Source organism: Poromitra crassiceps (genome assembly GCF_964638095.1).
Source record: "Poromitra crassiceps genome assembly, chromosome: 3".
In the NCBI taxonomy this organism is placed as follows: Eukaryota; Metazoa; Chordata; class Actinopteri; order Beryciformes; family Melamphaidae; genus Poromitra; species Poromitra crassiceps.
The window spans coordinates 74,199,655-74,216,853 of record NC_139625.1 but is presented as its reverse complement, the minus strand read 5'-3'; the positions used below and the strand labels follow the sequence as shown (position 1 = coordinate 74,216,853).

At 44.7% G+C, this 17,199-nt stretch overlaps 1 protein-coding gene and 1 pseudogene across 2 annotated transcripts in view; both read left to right on the top strand.

Moving 5' to 3' along the window:
- als2b (alsin Rho guanine nucleotide exchange factor ALS2 b) overlaps positions 1–17,199 on the top strand; it is a 64,358-nt gene that overhangs the window by 23,900 nt on the left and 23,259 nt on the right. The window contains exons 8-17 of the mRNA XM_083634411.1: positions 1,847–2,080; positions 5,537–5,708; positions 6,410–6,599; positions 7,438–7,503; positions 7,961–8,123; positions 8,314–8,445; positions 9,397–9,525; positions 12,679–12,749; positions 13,021–13,090; positions 14,648–14,817. Of these exons, the coding sequence (XP_083490537.1) occupies positions 1,847–2,080; positions 5,537–5,708; positions 6,410–6,599; positions 7,438–7,503; positions 7,961–8,123; positions 8,314–8,445; positions 9,397–9,525; positions 12,679–12,749; positions 13,021–13,090; positions 14,648–14,817 (1,397 nt within the window). The remainder of the gene's footprint in view (positions 1–1,846; positions 2,081–5,536; positions 5,709–6,409; positions 6,600–7,437; positions 7,504–7,960; positions 8,124–8,313; positions 8,446–9,396; positions 9,526–12,678; positions 12,750–13,020; positions 13,091–14,647; positions 14,818–17,199) is intronic.
- Positions 3,459–4,058, top strand: LOC310774354 (proteasome subunit beta type-2 pseudogene; annotated as a pseudogene). The gene has a single exon. The product of its transcript is annotated as a proteasome subunit beta type-2 pseudogene (transcript).

Here is a 17,199-nt window from a genome sequence, read left to right as displayed (position 1 = left end):
GAGTTGAGTCGCTTCTCTTGTGAGGAAGGGACGGATTTTGCGGATGTTGTAGAGGGAGAACCTACAGGAGCGTGCTGTCGCAGCTATGTTGGCAGAGCAAGACAGCTGGTTGTCGAGGATCACCCCAAGGTTCTTAGCTGTTTGGGAGGGCAGTACAGTGGTGTTGTCGATGGAGATGGAGAGATCTGTGAGAGGACAGTCTTTCCCTGGGAGGAAGAGTAGCTCTGTCTTACCAAGGTTGAGCTTGAGGTGGTGGGCAGACATCCAGTCGCCAATGTCCTTGAGACATGCAGAGATGCGAGCCTCGATTTGAGTGTCGGAGGGGGGGAAGGAAAGGAAAAGTTGGGTGTCATCAGCATAGCAGTGATAAGAGAAGCCATGAGAAGAGATCACATAGGCAAGAGATCTGATATAGAGAAGAAAAAGTAAGGGGCCCAGGACTGAGCCCTGGGGGACACCAGTGGTAAGAGGGCAGGATCTGGAGACGGACCCTCTCCATAAGATCTGGTATGAGCGGTTCGAGAGATAGGAAGCAAACCAGGATAGTGCAGAACCTGAAATGCCGAGGTCAGACAGAGTGGAAAGAAGGATTTGGTGATTGACTGTATCGAAGGCAGCAGACAGGTCAAGGAGGACAAGGACAGAGGAGAGGGATGAGGCCTTAGCAGTGTGAAGGGCCTCTGTGACAGCAAGAAGAGCTGTCTCAGTGGAGTGCGAAGCCTTGAAACCGGACTGCAGAGGGTCCAAGAGGTCATTCTGGGAGAGATAGAGAGAAAGTTGTTCGGACGCTGCTCGTTCAAGGGTTTTGGAAAGGAATGAGAGAAGAGGACAGGTCTGTAGTTCTGAATAGCAGTAGGGTCAAGGGAGGGTTTCTTAAGCAGAGGCTTGACTCTTGCAGTCTTTAGAGCAGGCGGAACAAGACCAGAGGACAGAGAGGAGTTTATGAAGGTAGTGAGGAAGGGAGATATGTCCGGTGAGATGGTTTGGAGGAGAGAGGAAGGGATGGGATCGAGGGGGCAGTAAGTGGCTCGGTTCGAGCCACTTACACTACAGCTACAACTATTAATCGATTAGTTGTCAACTATTAGATTAATCCGCAGCTATTTTGATAATCGATTAATCGCGTTGAGCAATCTCTTTTAAAGGAAAAAAAGTCACACTTATCTGATTCCAGCTTCTTAAAGGGGGACTTACCCCCAGATTTGTGACAAAACGACATGCTGCTTGATTTAAAAAAGAAAGGCAGCAGATTCCACCCGCTAGTTTGTTCCACTGCAAGTTGAAATAAATACTTTACTTTGTGTGTAATGAATCTATAATCTATGAAAGTTTCACTTTTTGAAAGGAATTATGGAAAAAAACTAACTTTTCCATGATATCCAAATTTTTTGGAAAGGATCTGTACATCCTTATATAAAAGGGAGCAGGTGGGCAATATCTGTTTCAGTGGGCAATATCTGTTTGTTTAAATGTTTGTCCTATGACATCAGGACACCTAGGACAAAAGCTGTGCACACCACACACACACACACACAATTTGAAATACAGTACGTCTACTGTGAAATAACAGCAATATTTGACTGAAAGTCACTTTTACGTTGAACGGTAACTGCAATATCTGATAATGTATCTGATAATATATCTGTCTTTGTTTACACTCCTGTGTGGCTTATTTATACATATATGTACATACATTTCTTTCATGTATTTAACACTTTTCACACACTTATTATTAGTAGTTAATTTAAATGTTTAAATGTACCCCTGTATGTGTTTGTTTTAGCCTGTGCATACCTTTTTTGTGTATCTGTAAATACTTGGCCAATAACCCCCCTCATCCCTCCAGATGTCAGAGGGGATCCGGGTGTGGGACGTGGGGGCCGGGGAGAGACACACCGTACTGCTGGCCGATGGAGACTGCATCCAGCCCATCCTGTACTACAGCGGGCAGCAGGTGAAGGAGGCAGCGCCGCTGGAGCCCCAGGAGCCCGGCCAGAGGGAGGGAGAGGGGAAGGAAGAGGAAGAGGAGAGGGCAGGGGGCTACACCCAGCAGCCTGTGCTCCTGCCCTTCTGCATGAACGTAAGGACAAGTAGTTGCTACAGTGTTCTGTCCATAGACCAGGGCTTCCCAAACTTAAGAATCCCGGGGGCCCACTTTGAAATCGGAAAATCTTCCGGGGCCCACCCCACCTTTTAATCACATTCACAACTTTGATCAACACGCGACTTAACAGAGCATGTGAACTTGGGCATATGGCAAATTCATCCACATATAAATGTTTTGATTTGATTTGATTTCACTTTATTGTCGAAAGGTTCTTGAAATGTGTCTTGCGTCCCAAGACACTGTTTCCCATAAATACCTTTGGTCAGAATATAAGACGACCCTGATTATAAGACGACCTTTTTGAACTTTTTGAAGGCCAGATCTTTTTTATTTGATTTATTTATAATTTTATTTGAAAATAATAATAAAACACATTGAATAACAAGGTAAGCTGTTTTTTAAATGTCTCTCAATCAAATAATATTTTCAATGTCTTTTAGATTAAACTAGCATTATAAAGTCAAAAAATAAGAGTCAGGATTTATACCTTCCATGTTTCCATGGTTACCACACAGAGTGGCTCGAGTGCTTCAGTGGATCCAACGCTGCAACAACAACAAGAACAGGGTGTTCAATGCACCACCGTTTCCGTTTAAATCAACATTTTGCTACGTTCCCCTCCAAGCCAGCGTCATCCACCAGTCCAAGCATGTGGAGAACCCCAAGGGGAGCTGGGAGGAAATGGAGGATAATGGCCACTTCCTGCGCAGGTCTGTGAATGACATCACTTTCCGCCTGGACATCAACTTCGGGAGCCTGTGACGCCCCACCGGGGTGGGAGAGGCAGGGGAGGACGAGGTGGACCCACTCCCGCCCAGAGAGGGCCCAACCTAAATTGGAGACGGCCGACGCTCTGGCGCCTAACTCGGACGACCCAGAGGATTTTCCAGCACTAATAGTGGGAAGATAATTGTGTCCTCGGCTATTTGAATGCACTTCTCTTCACATTGGCCTGCTGGTGAAAATGGGTTGTTGCACTTACACTTGCTAGATATCTAATCACTCTTTGATCTGTAATTCTGGAGGTTTGAGTTTTATTATCCCTCAATGACATCACTGATGACATCGCTCACTGATCAGTGATTTTATGACATAATTTATGATGCCACTGATGAACACAGAAGTCACGTGTGAACACAGTGAGATCACAACACTATAGAATTGCAATCAGTGATGTCATAAATCACCAATGATGTCACAATGACAATGTCCAGTGAACTGATGATGTCACTTATTCATAGACATTGTGACATCATCAGTGATGTCATAAACATGACATCATCAGTAATGTCATAAATGCTGGCTATATCTGAGCGAGTGAGTAAAGTATACCCACTGGCCACTCTACAGAATGGAGTATTTGATTGGGATACAGGGACCAGATTTTGTGCTCGTAGCTGCCGATAACATTTCAGCCAGCAGCATCATTCAGATGAAACATGACCATGACAAGATGTTCAAATTAAGTGAGAAGATATTGCTGCTATGTGTTGGAGAAGCAGGAGACACAGTACAGTTTGCAGAGTACATCCAGAAGAATGCCCAGCTCTACAAGATGAGGAATGGTTACGAGCTCAGCCCAGCAGCAGCAGCGAACTTCACACGAAAGAACCTCGCAGACTACCTTCGAAGCAGGACTCCATATCACGTGAACCTGTTACTGGCTGGCTACGACGAGGCGGACGGCCCGGGACTCTACTACATGGACTACCTGTCTGCCCTGGCCAAGGCCCCCTTTGCCGCCCACGGCTATGGTGCCTTCCTCACCCTCTCCATCCTCGACCGCTACTACAAACCAGGTCTGACCCCGGCTGAAGCAGTAGACCTGTTGAAGAAATGCGTGGAGGAACTTAACAGGCGCTTCATCCTGAACCTTCCCACCTTCAACGTCCGTTTGATTGACAAGGATGGCATCCATGACCTGGAGAAGCTTACTGTCGGTGCCAAGTGACCGTAGACTGCATTGCTATCAACCCTCATGCCCTTAATTATTTTTTGTACCAATGACCTTCTGGCTCTTTCTGTTCCAATAAAGTGACACGCTGTTCAGATACAACACAAAAATATGTCATAAATCCTCCCTGCTGCTGAGGTTATAAATTGGACAGCTGTTGCTTATAACCCAGCCAATCAAGCCTGAACCTGCGGCAACAACATAGAGCATTTGCCAAGCCCAACCCACCAAGTGCAATAGCCATGACTCTTGTCTTTTTTTTCTTTCTTTTTTAACCAGACAGAGCTGCAGCGTTGCCGATCACTGGACAGGCGACCTGTCAATCACGCCCCAAAGCATAGTCTGCTTTACTAGGAATGTCGCACGCTCGATTCCTAGGGTGGAGACTGTTGACTGACACCACCACGACAGAGCCCACTTAGCCAATTTTAACTAAAAAGACACTGATGACATCACAGTTGCTCGAGTGACATCACTGATGACGTTGCTCAAGTGACATCACTGATGACATCATCACTGATGACATCACAATCATGACTGAGGGTCACTGAAATGTAATCCACATTGCACAACGTACAACATTGCACAACGTACATTTCAGTGAGCTTCAGTCAGCTTGTACATACAGGGGCGTGACCCCATTGACCTTGCATTCATTTTTGCCCAACCTTCCAGAGCTACTATGAGAAAGGAACTGCATGGATTGTGCTGAGAAAGAACTACCAATCATCATCATTGAAATAGGGCTGGGCTTTAAGAAAATGTCAACTATCCCTAAGCCCAATTTATGCTTTGTCACTCAACACTTTTGAAACTGTCGCTCGACAGATATGACGTCTTTAGCAACAGAAAACAAGTGTCTCGACACTTTCCTTTCATGTCAAGCACCTGGAGAATTATTAGAATTATTTTATGTCGTGGACACCGTCATATTTTGTCGTGCTAAAGATAAAGAAGTAATCATATCATCGCACACAAACGAGGGAGGCACCTGTTGAGCCAGTCAGTAACAAGTTGCATCCACGTTTTGTCAAAATTGGAATTCTGCTGTCTGTCGCGAACAAGGCCCATGTCCGCACTGCAAACATTCAACATTCTGTCTTTCTCCTATACTGGAAAATAGCTGAGTCAAGAACATTCAGATAACACTTGTTTGTCATAAACTGATGACAAGGCTAAACCCCACAGAAAACAGAACATCTATTCAGTCAAGAAGATTATATTATGTTTGATTCATATATTACATAACAAACATCTTGGAAAGTTGTCTGGGCGAACAGAAAACCAGTTCAGGCTGAATCTCTGAGAAAAGCAAGTTTGCAAATTACAGCATAAGTTCTCACAGGAACAGAGAGAGAGAGAGAGAGAGAATATCATAATAAATAAATATATTATAATGTCATGAATAATCTATAATATCTATTTTCTACCACATTTATGATGTATTTTCACCATGCTGTGTGTGTGTGATCCAGCTGGGTTATGTGAGCGGTGTGTCTGCGGGGGGCCAGCGGTGCGTGGCGCTGTCGGACCGGAACGTGATGGGCTTCATCGCCAGCCTGCATGAGCTAGCGTCGGCTGAGAGGAAGTTCTACTGCAAGCTGTGCAGCATCAAGACGCATATAATACGCCCCCTGCTGGACCTGGGTGAGACTGCAGCATGTGGAGAGAACGTTGGAATGACTTTTGTGATTGAGCTGTAATCCCCATGTGTTCTTAATTTCAGGATTCCTATGCAGGTCTGGAAGAGTATTACAAATGAATTAGATCATTTCCAAGTCTTGAATAGTTTGGGAATATGAAAAAAAAGTATTTGTGGTTCAGGTCCGATACACACATAATTATAGCTTTTATGTTGTAGACCCACTTTGAGTCCACAGTTTTCGTTAATGTGATGAATAATGTTAAGATAGAGGGATGCTTTTATTAGCCAGCCGCTGTCAGCATGGATTATATCAAATACCCACCAAAGTTACATCCACTCAAGAACATACTGTAGGGTCTGAGAAAAATATGGAATTTAAAAAAGTAAAGTGTGTAGGAAGGAACCCTGTCAAACATTTCACATATTCTGATATTTGTGGCTGTGAAGAACAATCGTCATCTATCTATACAGTGATATGACTTTGTTAGCAGGGGAAAGATGTCTACATAAATCACATTGAACATCCAGACAAATCAAGGTCTGGAAAATTGGGATTTTTTACTTGAATATATGTAGGATCCCTGTAACTACTATGAAGTTACAGGTCCCTGTAACTACTATGAAGTTGCAGGGACCAGACATGTATTTGTTTTGAGGCTTGCTTTGCCCTGATGTGTTGCCTGCCCCTCCTGTCCCTTGGCAGACTCTCTGAGCTCGGCCCTGGGCCCTGCGCTGCTGGAGCAGCTGCAGGCACTGGTGGGGCGGTTCGGCCTGCTGTGTCACCTGACCGGGCAGCACTCAGCCAGCCTGACTGCCAACCTGCGGCGTGGACGAGATGTCAAGGGCCTGCTCATCCTGGACCACGCCCACATCTTCCTCCACTCTTACAATGAGTATGTTTACATGCACGCTGATAATTCAACCGTAACCCGACTAGACAATATTCTGAATAAGACACTGCCATGTAAACAGCATTTTCTGATGACCTTAACTGGAATATTGTCAGGTAAGCAATAGTCGAATTAAGATGTGGAGTAGGGCATTCACAGACTAGTCGACTAGTAAAACCACTAGTGGACACTGTGCTTAGTAGTCGACTACCGGTAGTCGTTTATTTTTTTTTATTTTTTTTTTTATCTTTAAGAAAGAACATGAGGTATTTACACGACATACATGGACTATCATATCCCATATCCCAGTGATACTCAACTGGCGAAAACCGTCCGCACGGAGCCTTGCGGAGGGGCGTGTCTGCTGATTTGACGTCACTTTTCCGTGCGGACACTCGCGTTCCTCTCTGATGCGGAAAGCATAATGAGCCCTTGATTCAGCGGGTATCTTGCATGTTGCGTTCAGGTGCACTGTAAAAAAAAAAAAAAAAAAAAGAATTTGCAATTCCATCGCGGGCCACACAGCCGCATGTGGCCCGCGATGGAATTGCAAAAAATCTTTAGATTTCATCCTCATCATTTTGTGGGAGACTGAGGTGACGGGCCTGCATTCTATGGTTTATTTACCAAAACATGTAGCCATACCCCGCGTCTATATGGGACGCGGGGTAATTTGGGACTCGGCTTTTAAGTGAAGTTTTACGGTAATCTAAATATTGTCTTATTTCGATTATAAGGTCAGTAGTCTGTCGGACTATTGCAGTCCATGTAAACGTAGTCACTGAGTATGTGTATGCCAAAATATGAAGATGTCCCACACACCTCTCCCCTTCCTGCCAAGGTACTGCATCGCATTGGGCAACTACCAAGTGATGGGGGGTTTCCAGGCCCTGACCAAGCCCTCACTGTGAGTACACACACGTCAATTATTTACTTTGTCTTCTGTGACAGTTCGCTACTCTCCCTCTTAGGGCTGTGCAATGTAGATAAAAAGTGTAGCGATATAAAATATTTCATATCAGTCGATATCGATAATTATTGATAATTTTAATTACCCCTTTTTATTAATAAAACAATAAGAAGAAAAAGGTTGCATTTAACCACTTTATTTTGAACCACCTTATTGTCAAGCCACACAGGTAATTTGTCAGACACATACTGTACATGCTCTGAGTGCAACTGCAAGCAGTAATTTACAGACATGGTGATGTTTTATTTTGATGAGCTGCCTGTGAACAGTTTCATATTTAGCAGAAAAACAAGTTAGTTTCGTGTTATGATCCTCTGTTTTGTTTAATTTCTCCATTCTCCTTAACCTTTTGTCTTTGTCTCCTCATGTCCGTCCCGTCCTCCGCGGGCTGCAGAGATTTCTTCGGGAAGAGCCCGGAGCTACTGCAGCGGCTGTCAGAGTGCAGCGAGGAGAACCTCCCTGTGGCCGACCTCCTGGTGGCACTCTTCTATCTGCCAACGCGTCACCTCCATGAATATGGCCGGCTGCTGCTCAAACTGGTGACCTGCTTCGAAGTGGTGCGTCGAACCTGGGGGGGTGAAGCGTCTTGGAGCTGTTGTGCCGTTAATAAAAAAAAATAGACTGTTTGGCGTGATGGGAGTGTCTCTTTGTGTGCGTATGTATGCGTGTGTGTGTGTGTGTGTGTGTGTGTGTGTGTGTGCGCGTGTGCGTGCGTGTGTGCGTGCGTGTGTGTGTGTGTGTTGCCAGAGCTCCAGTGACTACCAGAGGCTGCAGGACGGCTACTCAAAGTTTGAAGCTGCGGTCCTTCAGATGAAGAGGAAGAAGAAGGAGGCTGAGTACACCTATCACTTCTGGAAGAGCTTTCCTGGCAAGATGACGGTAGGCTGTGTGTTTGCGTGCGTGTGTGTGTGTGTGTGTCCACTTTTTGTATGTTCTCAGGTTTGTTTTTTGTTTTGTTTTTCCCCTTACCTTTACCAATAAATGGAGCCCACAGCCAAAAATGTATGGAAATCTATACTGAAACCTGTGTGAATAGTTTAGTAATCCATAGTCTCACTGATTTCCTCTTTGCCATATTTCTCTACCATGTTCATTTTAATTGATTATGCATGTACGTATATCTTTGGCTGGACCACAACAACGCAGTCAGCCCTCTAAACGCGAATGTCTGTCACTCACTGACTGATGTGATAAAGTTATACGGCCGTGGCACGTCACCCATATGCAGACCTGGGCATTACACGGCCCGGGGGCCAGAACCGGCCCTCATGATGGTTCTGCCTGGCCCGAGAAGTTTAAAACAAACCACACCATTTTACTTATGAGGCTAGAAAAATCTAATGAGATGACCTAAATTGGCTTTTATTTTGAAACACTTGCATTCTTATTTTGATGTTTTCTATATAGTGAAAAAATCGGAGGTTACGGCATGAAAAAAAAGCCCCCCGACAACAATCTAGGTTTCTCATGTGGCCCCCCAGGAAAAAATAATTGCCCACCCCTGCTCATATAGTACATTTTCTACAGGGGCGTTTTTGGACGCGAGGAGTCACGCTGCTTCCCAGTATTGGACGCTTGATATGTGGGCTTCGATATTGGTTCCTTGCTGCACCTGAATATAGTATAGAATATAGTAATTCAATATATACCTTGATATAGTCATGCCAGTAGTCCTATAGTGCCACCACTTGTGGTATTAGTAGTGTTAGTGGTATTAGTAGGAGCACAAGTTGGAGTCGTACCACCACCAATCGCAGTAGTAATAGTAGTACTACTAACAGTACTGTCTGGTAGTAGTAATTATAATAATATTACATGTGGGTTGTTCAGGACTCTCTGCGGAAGCCTCAGCGCCGGCTCATCTGTGAGAGCAGCAACAAGGCTCTGACCCTGCAGAACGCCGGCCGCTTCTCCGTCAACTGGTTCATCCTGTTCAACGATGCTCTGGTGCACGCACAGGTCAGCCCCTTACACTCACACACACACACTCACACACACACACACACACACACACACACACACATACGCACACACACACACACACACACACACACACGCACACACACACACACACACATACGCACACACACACACACACACACACACACACACACACACACACACACGCACACACACACAACACACACACACACACACACACACACGCACACACACACACACACACACACACACACACACACTTTTCTGAAGCTGTCTAGATTTCAGACACTGTAACCTGGTGTGTGTTTGCCTCCATGCTGTCAGGGCGTGGCGCCTTATAAAGGTCTTGTAAGTATGCAGCCAGTGGTAAACCTCAGTGCAGTGCCCCATACCCAACCCCCTGAACCCAACCTCAATCCCCTGTACCCCGCCCCAATCCCCTGTACCCAACCTCAATCCCCTGTACCCCACCCCAATCCCCTGTACCCCACCCCAATCCCCTGTACCCAATCCCCTGTACCCAACCTCAATCCCCTGTACCCCGCCCCAATCCCCTGTACCCAACCCCAATCCCCTGTACCCCACCCCAACCCCCTGTACCCAACCCCAATCCCCTGTACCCCACCCCAATCCCCTGTACCCTGCCCCAATCCCCTGTACCCAATCCCCTGTACCCTGCCCCAATCCCCTGTACCCAATCCCCTGTACCCAACCCCAATCCCCTGTACCGAACCCCAATCCCCTGTACCCCACCCCAACCCCCTGTACCCAACCCCAATCCCCTGTACCCAACCCCAATCCCATGTACCCAATCCCCTGTACCCCACCCCAATCCCATGTACCCAATCCCCTGTACCCCACCCCAATCCCCTGTACCCAATCCCCTGTACCCCGCCCCAATCCCCTGTACCCAACCCCAATCCCCTGTACCCAACCTCAATCCCCTGTACCCCACCCCAATCCCCTGTACCCAACCCCAATCCCATGTACCCCGCCCCAACCCCCTGTACCCAACCCCAATCCTCTATCTGTACAAGCTGAGCTCACATCTGAACACTGAAAGCACACACACACACACACACACCCCTATACGTTCTGAAACAAATGAGAAGTTACAGTTGTGCTTGAAATGAGGACCTTTATATGGATGAGACAGTGAGGTAGGAATGCACCAATGCTCATACTGGTATTGACTATCAGGCTGATACCAAGCTAAGACAACTTCCCTGATACAAAAATCTGATAACAAGTTATCTTGTCAACATGTAACTTGGTTTTCTCCCTTTTTCACATGTAGAGCAATGGAGTTACATTCATATGATGACCCCCATACTATTAGTTGAAGTCTGTATTGTCTAGTAAAAGTCATGCTGTTGGTATTGGCCCATACTCCACACCAACAGTTTGTTTTCTTCCGTCTGAACCACAGTGGAGAAGTTTCTTTTTTTTTTACTTTTACTGTTGCAATTTTGCATTTGGTTCTTTTAGGGTCACGGTGCCCAGTTACAAGTGAACCAGGGCTTGTAAACAAAAGTCACATGACTCATCAGTAGCCTGCTAGAGTAGAGTAGAGTTTTCTTTGAACCTGTCATCGTGCGGGTTAGAGATCTGATCCAGGCCAAGCAAGGTACAGTAGACTTGTCTGTCTCTTCTTCTGTGGTTTTCACACCAGTTAAGAACACATGAAGTAGCTGAATATGAGCATCAGTGCAGACTTAATTTTGCTCTGCTAGGCTTTCCAAGCATGGCTGTCAGATGTCAACATCTGTCTCCTTTTACCCATTATTAAAGTTTGCATTTTGGGGTTTCTTCCTCTCGTTGGTTTGGATGACTTCTTCTCTGCTAACAAACCGCACTGCAGTTTGCTTGAAGAGGAACCACTCCAGAGTGTGAACAAAGTTTGGTGTGAGCGCAGCCTAAAGCAGTAGAGATGTGGTTGCATTACTACTCGAGTGGTAGTATTCAAGCATTTTCCAAACAGCCTCTCCAGCTAGGCTCCGCCCCCTGCCTGCGCTCCTCTACCAGCAGAAAACTGCATGGAAGGCTGAACTGACTATAACCAAGGCTCAATGATTTTTTACCTATTTGGTTATTATCTATTTCTACCGTACGTTCTGCCGTCATGTTGCCACACTGCAACTAGTGCTGCTCATAATCAAACAAAACAAGAAAAATACAAGAAGAAGAAGAATGGGAAAATGTTAGTTTCATTCATCATTTTAGAGTAATTTCTCCTGTTGAAGCCTTGGTTATTCCTGTTGGGTCACATGAGACTAGAGGACCGGCTCTAGAATTAGAAAGGCCACTCCTTGTCACCCCTCAGTTGACTTTTCAAGATGAATCATTTCAGCAGGAATACCCATCCTGTCTCTTCCAGTTCTGTGGGTCCCAGCAGTGGTTCACGTCTCCAAAGCAGTTTCCTTTCCTCTGTTCCTCTTTTGTCTCTGTCTCTCTTTCTGTCTGTGTGCACCTCTCTCCACCCCTCCCCTCTAGTTTGCACCAGCCCTGTGGTGGTCCTGCACATTTTGCCTACCGCCCCCCCCACCCCCCTTCCCCGCACTTCCTGATTGTGTGACTCCCGCCTTTGTGTGTTGATCTGACAAACTATAAATGTCCTGTGGCAGAAATGTAATAGTCTTATTCAGTGTCACCTCTTCTTATGGTCCGCATCGTCTTGTTCCCATTTGGTGATGCATAGCAGTTGTGAAGCCATTGAAAAGAAAAAGATAAGGATCAAGAAAAAAAGAAAGAAAAAAAATCCATTGGATAGCACTGAAAATTGTTTGGGTGACAGGGTGAAATATTTCTGTGAAAAAAATGTTTTGGAATATTTATGGTTAAAATGTTTTTTCTTGGCATCATTTTAGTGTCTTGCCTTGGATTGAATCCTGACAGAACTTTTTCTACTGTGTCTCCCCTGCCTACTATCCATCCCACTCTGCCCTTCACCTTTCTAGACAATCCTCAGTGTTAGAAATGAGAGATGTAGTGTTAGAAATTAGATGTTTGCGATAGTTTTCTTTTTACTGGAGTGTCCTACATATTAGCTAAATGGCTCCTCTTTTTAGTATTGCTGCATGTCATGGTATCCTAAATAATTTGTTTATAGAGGCCATTATTACAAAATGCTCTCTCTCCCTTCCTCCCTCCTTGTCCCTCCCTCTCCTCCAGTTCTCCACCCATCACGTCTTCCCGTTGGCCACGCTGTGGGTGGAGCCAATCCCAGAGGAGAACACTGGCCTGTGAGTCTGTCAATCATCCCTAATCTGTCCAATCACAATGTAGCCTGCCTGCAGGGTGTCTGTGCCTGTTTTAAAAGTTTGGGATTTGAGGTTTCCTCTAGATAGGAACCACCCGGGGGGAAAAAAACCCAATACCATTGAATTACAGTAGATATTTTTGATTACTATTTTTTTTTTGCCATTGTGAGCCGATGGTTGTTCCCAGGGTAACATATTTGTGTGTGTGTGTGTGTGTGTGTGTGTGTGTGTGTGTGTGTTTGCGTGTGTGCAGATATGAAGGGTTAAAGGTGATCTCACCAGAAGAGACCTTCACTCTGCTGGCCTGCTCACCCATGGAGAAGGTAAACTAGCTGAGTCATGCTAATAATTGTGTGTGTGTGCATGTGTGTGTACTAGGGATGCACCGATATGAAAATTTTGGCCGATGCCGATAACCGATATTAACATTGCTGTTATGGCCGATAACCGATATTTACCGATGTCGATATGATCTGTATAAAACCACATTTTTATGATCATCACATTTTGTACATACTGAAAAACACATGTTAACACTGAATTTGAAAAAGTTATGCATTTCTTTATTTGCAAAGCCTTTGGAAAAGCCCATAAATCATATCATTATTTCATATCAATGTGAAGAATTTGGCTGATAATGATAACCGATATTAACATTGCAACATCTGACCGATACCGATATGACCGATATGTTAAAAAATGACTAACATCGGCCGATACCGATATGATTGCCGATATATCGTGCATCCCTAGTGTGTACTGTATGCCACAGACTGTAGAAAAATATGAACATAGCCACCCTGACGTCACCGATTGGTTTGTGGACTCCCGTTTTTAAGCCTCGAGTTTGGCATTTTGACCGTCGCCATCTTGTTTTTTTTTCGCAGCCAGAAGCAGCTCACTTCCCACAGAGCCGCAGCACCGCCTGTTATTGGTCCGTGAGGGGCGAGCTACGCGCTCACTGGACAGGCGACCTGTCAATGATAGTCTCACGTGGTCAGACCCGTCTTACGTCAGCATGCTTCCAGCGATGGCGGGTCTGAATCACAAGTCAGCATTTCCGGGTTTTGCCAGAGGTAATCCCATGGCTCCAATAGTATCATGGTGGAATCCCGGCTCTCTGTGTACATTGGTACCGTAAATCGTTCAAAATGTACCGCCCACGAGTTGCGTCATGCAAATAAGGATTTGTTTTGGTCTTACGCTATGGACAGACAGGACGCGTAAGCGCAGAAGTGCGGAAGCGAAGCGCATTTTCCTCACGATCAGGCGCCTGGCTGTCCACACAAGCAGCACATTTTTCTGCGCCGGGCATCAGCGACTCGCTCGTCTTTATCTTTTCATTTTGATCATGAGTTTATAAGCTCATGTATAACGTAATGTGTTCATGACAACTGTTCATGACATGTCCATGTCTTGGGATTGGAGTAAACACTGAATGAATGACCACAGTAGGACAAAGAGTGTTTGTTAACAACGTTGTTTGAGTAGGTAGGTCTGTAGTCTCTCTCTCTGTCTCTCTCTGTCCCTCTCTAGCTCTGTTGTGCCGGATGACCACCTGAAACCCCACTTCAGATAGCGACGTCACTCCCACCTCTCTCTCTTTCCCCCTGCCCCCGCTGTCGCATAAAAAATAGAACAGACTAAAACGCAGCAGAGTGCGCACCCCACTACGCTGTGGTAGTGTGTGGTGTGTATATATATATATATATATATATATATATATATATATATATATATATATATATATATATATATATATATATATATATATATATATGAATATAAAATAAGAATACAAATATTCCACAGTGAGCTTTACTTTTATAAGAGTGTGTGTGTCCATGTGTGTGTGTGTGTGTCTATGTGTGTGTGTCCAGTCCAAGTGGCTGCGCTCGATCAACCAGGCGGTGGAGCAGGCGTTGAGCGGGGCGGGGCAGAAGGCGGAGCCTCCCATCTCCAGGACCGCCTCCTACACCTTCTACAAGGACAGCCGTCTGAAAGAGGCCACGTATGAGGGCCGCTGGCTGGCCGGAAAGCCCAATGGCAGGTAGGCCGCACGGACCCCGAGACAACCGCTGCTCTCCTCATCCTATAATAAGAATGCAAAGTATCTGATTTGATTTGATTAGATTTTATTATGGCTATCAAAATACAACACAATCCAAGGGATAGCATGTATGTGAAAGTGCAATCACTTATTTCCAACATGGTCCCTGTTGTTAAAAACAGGACATACAGTACACATAACATATAATGCACATACAAGTCAATTAAGAGATAAACAATAAAAGAGAAAAACAATAGATATAACAAGATTTCGGGCACAAAAGACCCTCGCCAACTACTCTAGCTTACTCTGCAAGAATTCGTGAGAACTCGCCGCCTTAACTTCGCTTGGGAGCTTGTTCCACTCTTCTCCCCCCGTGTAGATTCAAGATTCAAGATTCAAGATTTTTATTGTCACTCCGTAGTACAAGTATCACGTGTGAAATTCTTGTGCTGTGGACTCCATTTACAACATAGTACAAAAAATAACAGGGCTTATGAGTGCAGGAAAACAACAAGAGACACAACAAGCAATAAGGCAGTAGAGTGATAAGACAAGTCAGAGACAGTGGCATATTCACTGCACATAGGTGCACATGGCATGTGCATACTTTAGACATACTTAAACATAGTTGACGTTCTGTTTGCACAGGTGCAAATAGCATATACCTAATTAAACATACAATTAAACATTAGACATACGAAATGGTAGCAGCTACAGTACGGTACAGTACAGCTACTACACTATTTGTGTATGTTAAGGAGTCTCGTGGCCTGCGGGAAGAAACTGTCCCTCAAGCGATTTGTGCGTGCTTTTGGGACCCTGTATCTCCTCCCTGAGGGTAACAGGGAGAACAGGCTGTTGTGGGGGTGGTTTGTGTCTTTGATGATCTTCAGGGACCTCCTGAGGCACCGCTGATTATACAGCTGATTATACATATAGAGGAGTGAACCTTGCTTTTTAGGTTAGGTACTTTCAAATCTGTTGCACTAGCTCTCGTATTCCGGCCATGAGCATCCCGTACAAATTGAAAATACTTTGTAAAGTAGCTTGGACAATGGCCATGTAGTATTTTATGGACCATGAAGAGTTTTAACTGTTGAATGTGCGATAACATTGTTCAATATAACGATGACGATACGACTTGCGATAAATAAACAAATATTAAAGTATGCATATTAGCTATACAGTTCCTATGTCTTTCTGCTTTAATAATGCTGACATAGACCCCAAACATAGTCTATGAATAAAGAAATTAAATACACACTGACTCTAGCTGAAACTACACACAGCGTGTTTGGGCTTTGGCAGAGGGGCGGAGTGCACTGTTGCAAGGGAAAGGTGTACGCTGGATTTACAACACAAGACAAAATGATCAGATGCTGAGTGGGAATGCATGATGCATGTAAATAAAACCACTTTTGTTATTCATTGCATTTCAGGCAGTCTTTGCGATGTGTTTATTGCGCATGTTCATATTACGATGACGACGAAAATACGATTAATTGTGCAGCCCTACAGGATATACAGGTATAGTCATAGTGACATTGAATTAAAGATGTAGCTAACAGCTTCATGGTCTTCTTGTCCAAGAATTTTGATATTCTAGCTAAATACTTTGTCCTTGAGTGAATCTTCCCAGTGACAGACAGGACCATAGCTTCACCTGTCATGAACTGGTCCAATTGACATCCCAGATACGTTACACAACATTTTTCCTGTAGCTTGGTGCCATTACATTCCACCGAGAAACTAGGATGGTCCCTTAAATGGCGTTCCATTGACTTTAGGCGTCAGCCTAGGTTTTACGTGCATTTTGAGTCTGTAAAAAATGTGCTAATGAAAAAAGATGTTTAATATTTTTCCTTAGATTAATGTGACATTAGTAAAGTACGGTAGACTGTTCAGGAAAATTTGACTGAGCATGCATGCTCGTTTGAAAGTTTGCTTTTCCTTGATGTGTTGAAATCAATCATCTTTGTGAATGTAACTAAACTATCTTTCTAAAAGTGAATTGGCACATTACATGTACAGTGTTTCCCCTAGAAAAAAATTCAGGTCTGGAGGGATTTTGAAACGTACCCCGACCGCAACGGTGGGGGCCGTCGCTAACGACGCTAAACTTTTAGCTAACTTGTTCGCATCTATTTTGGCAATGGCATCCCAAGTATCATCATACTATTATGGGATGCGATGCGAACAGTTGTATTATGGCATGTGCGTTTCCCAGGCAACGTCACATGTTGACACGTTTTAGAACAGCGCTGCACGCTGGCACAATGCTTCTAAAAGCAAAATGCTTACTGTTTTGAATGGCTACAGGCCCGCCAGGCCTGTAGAATGGTAGGGGAAACACTGATGTAAATCTTTTTTTACTGTGTG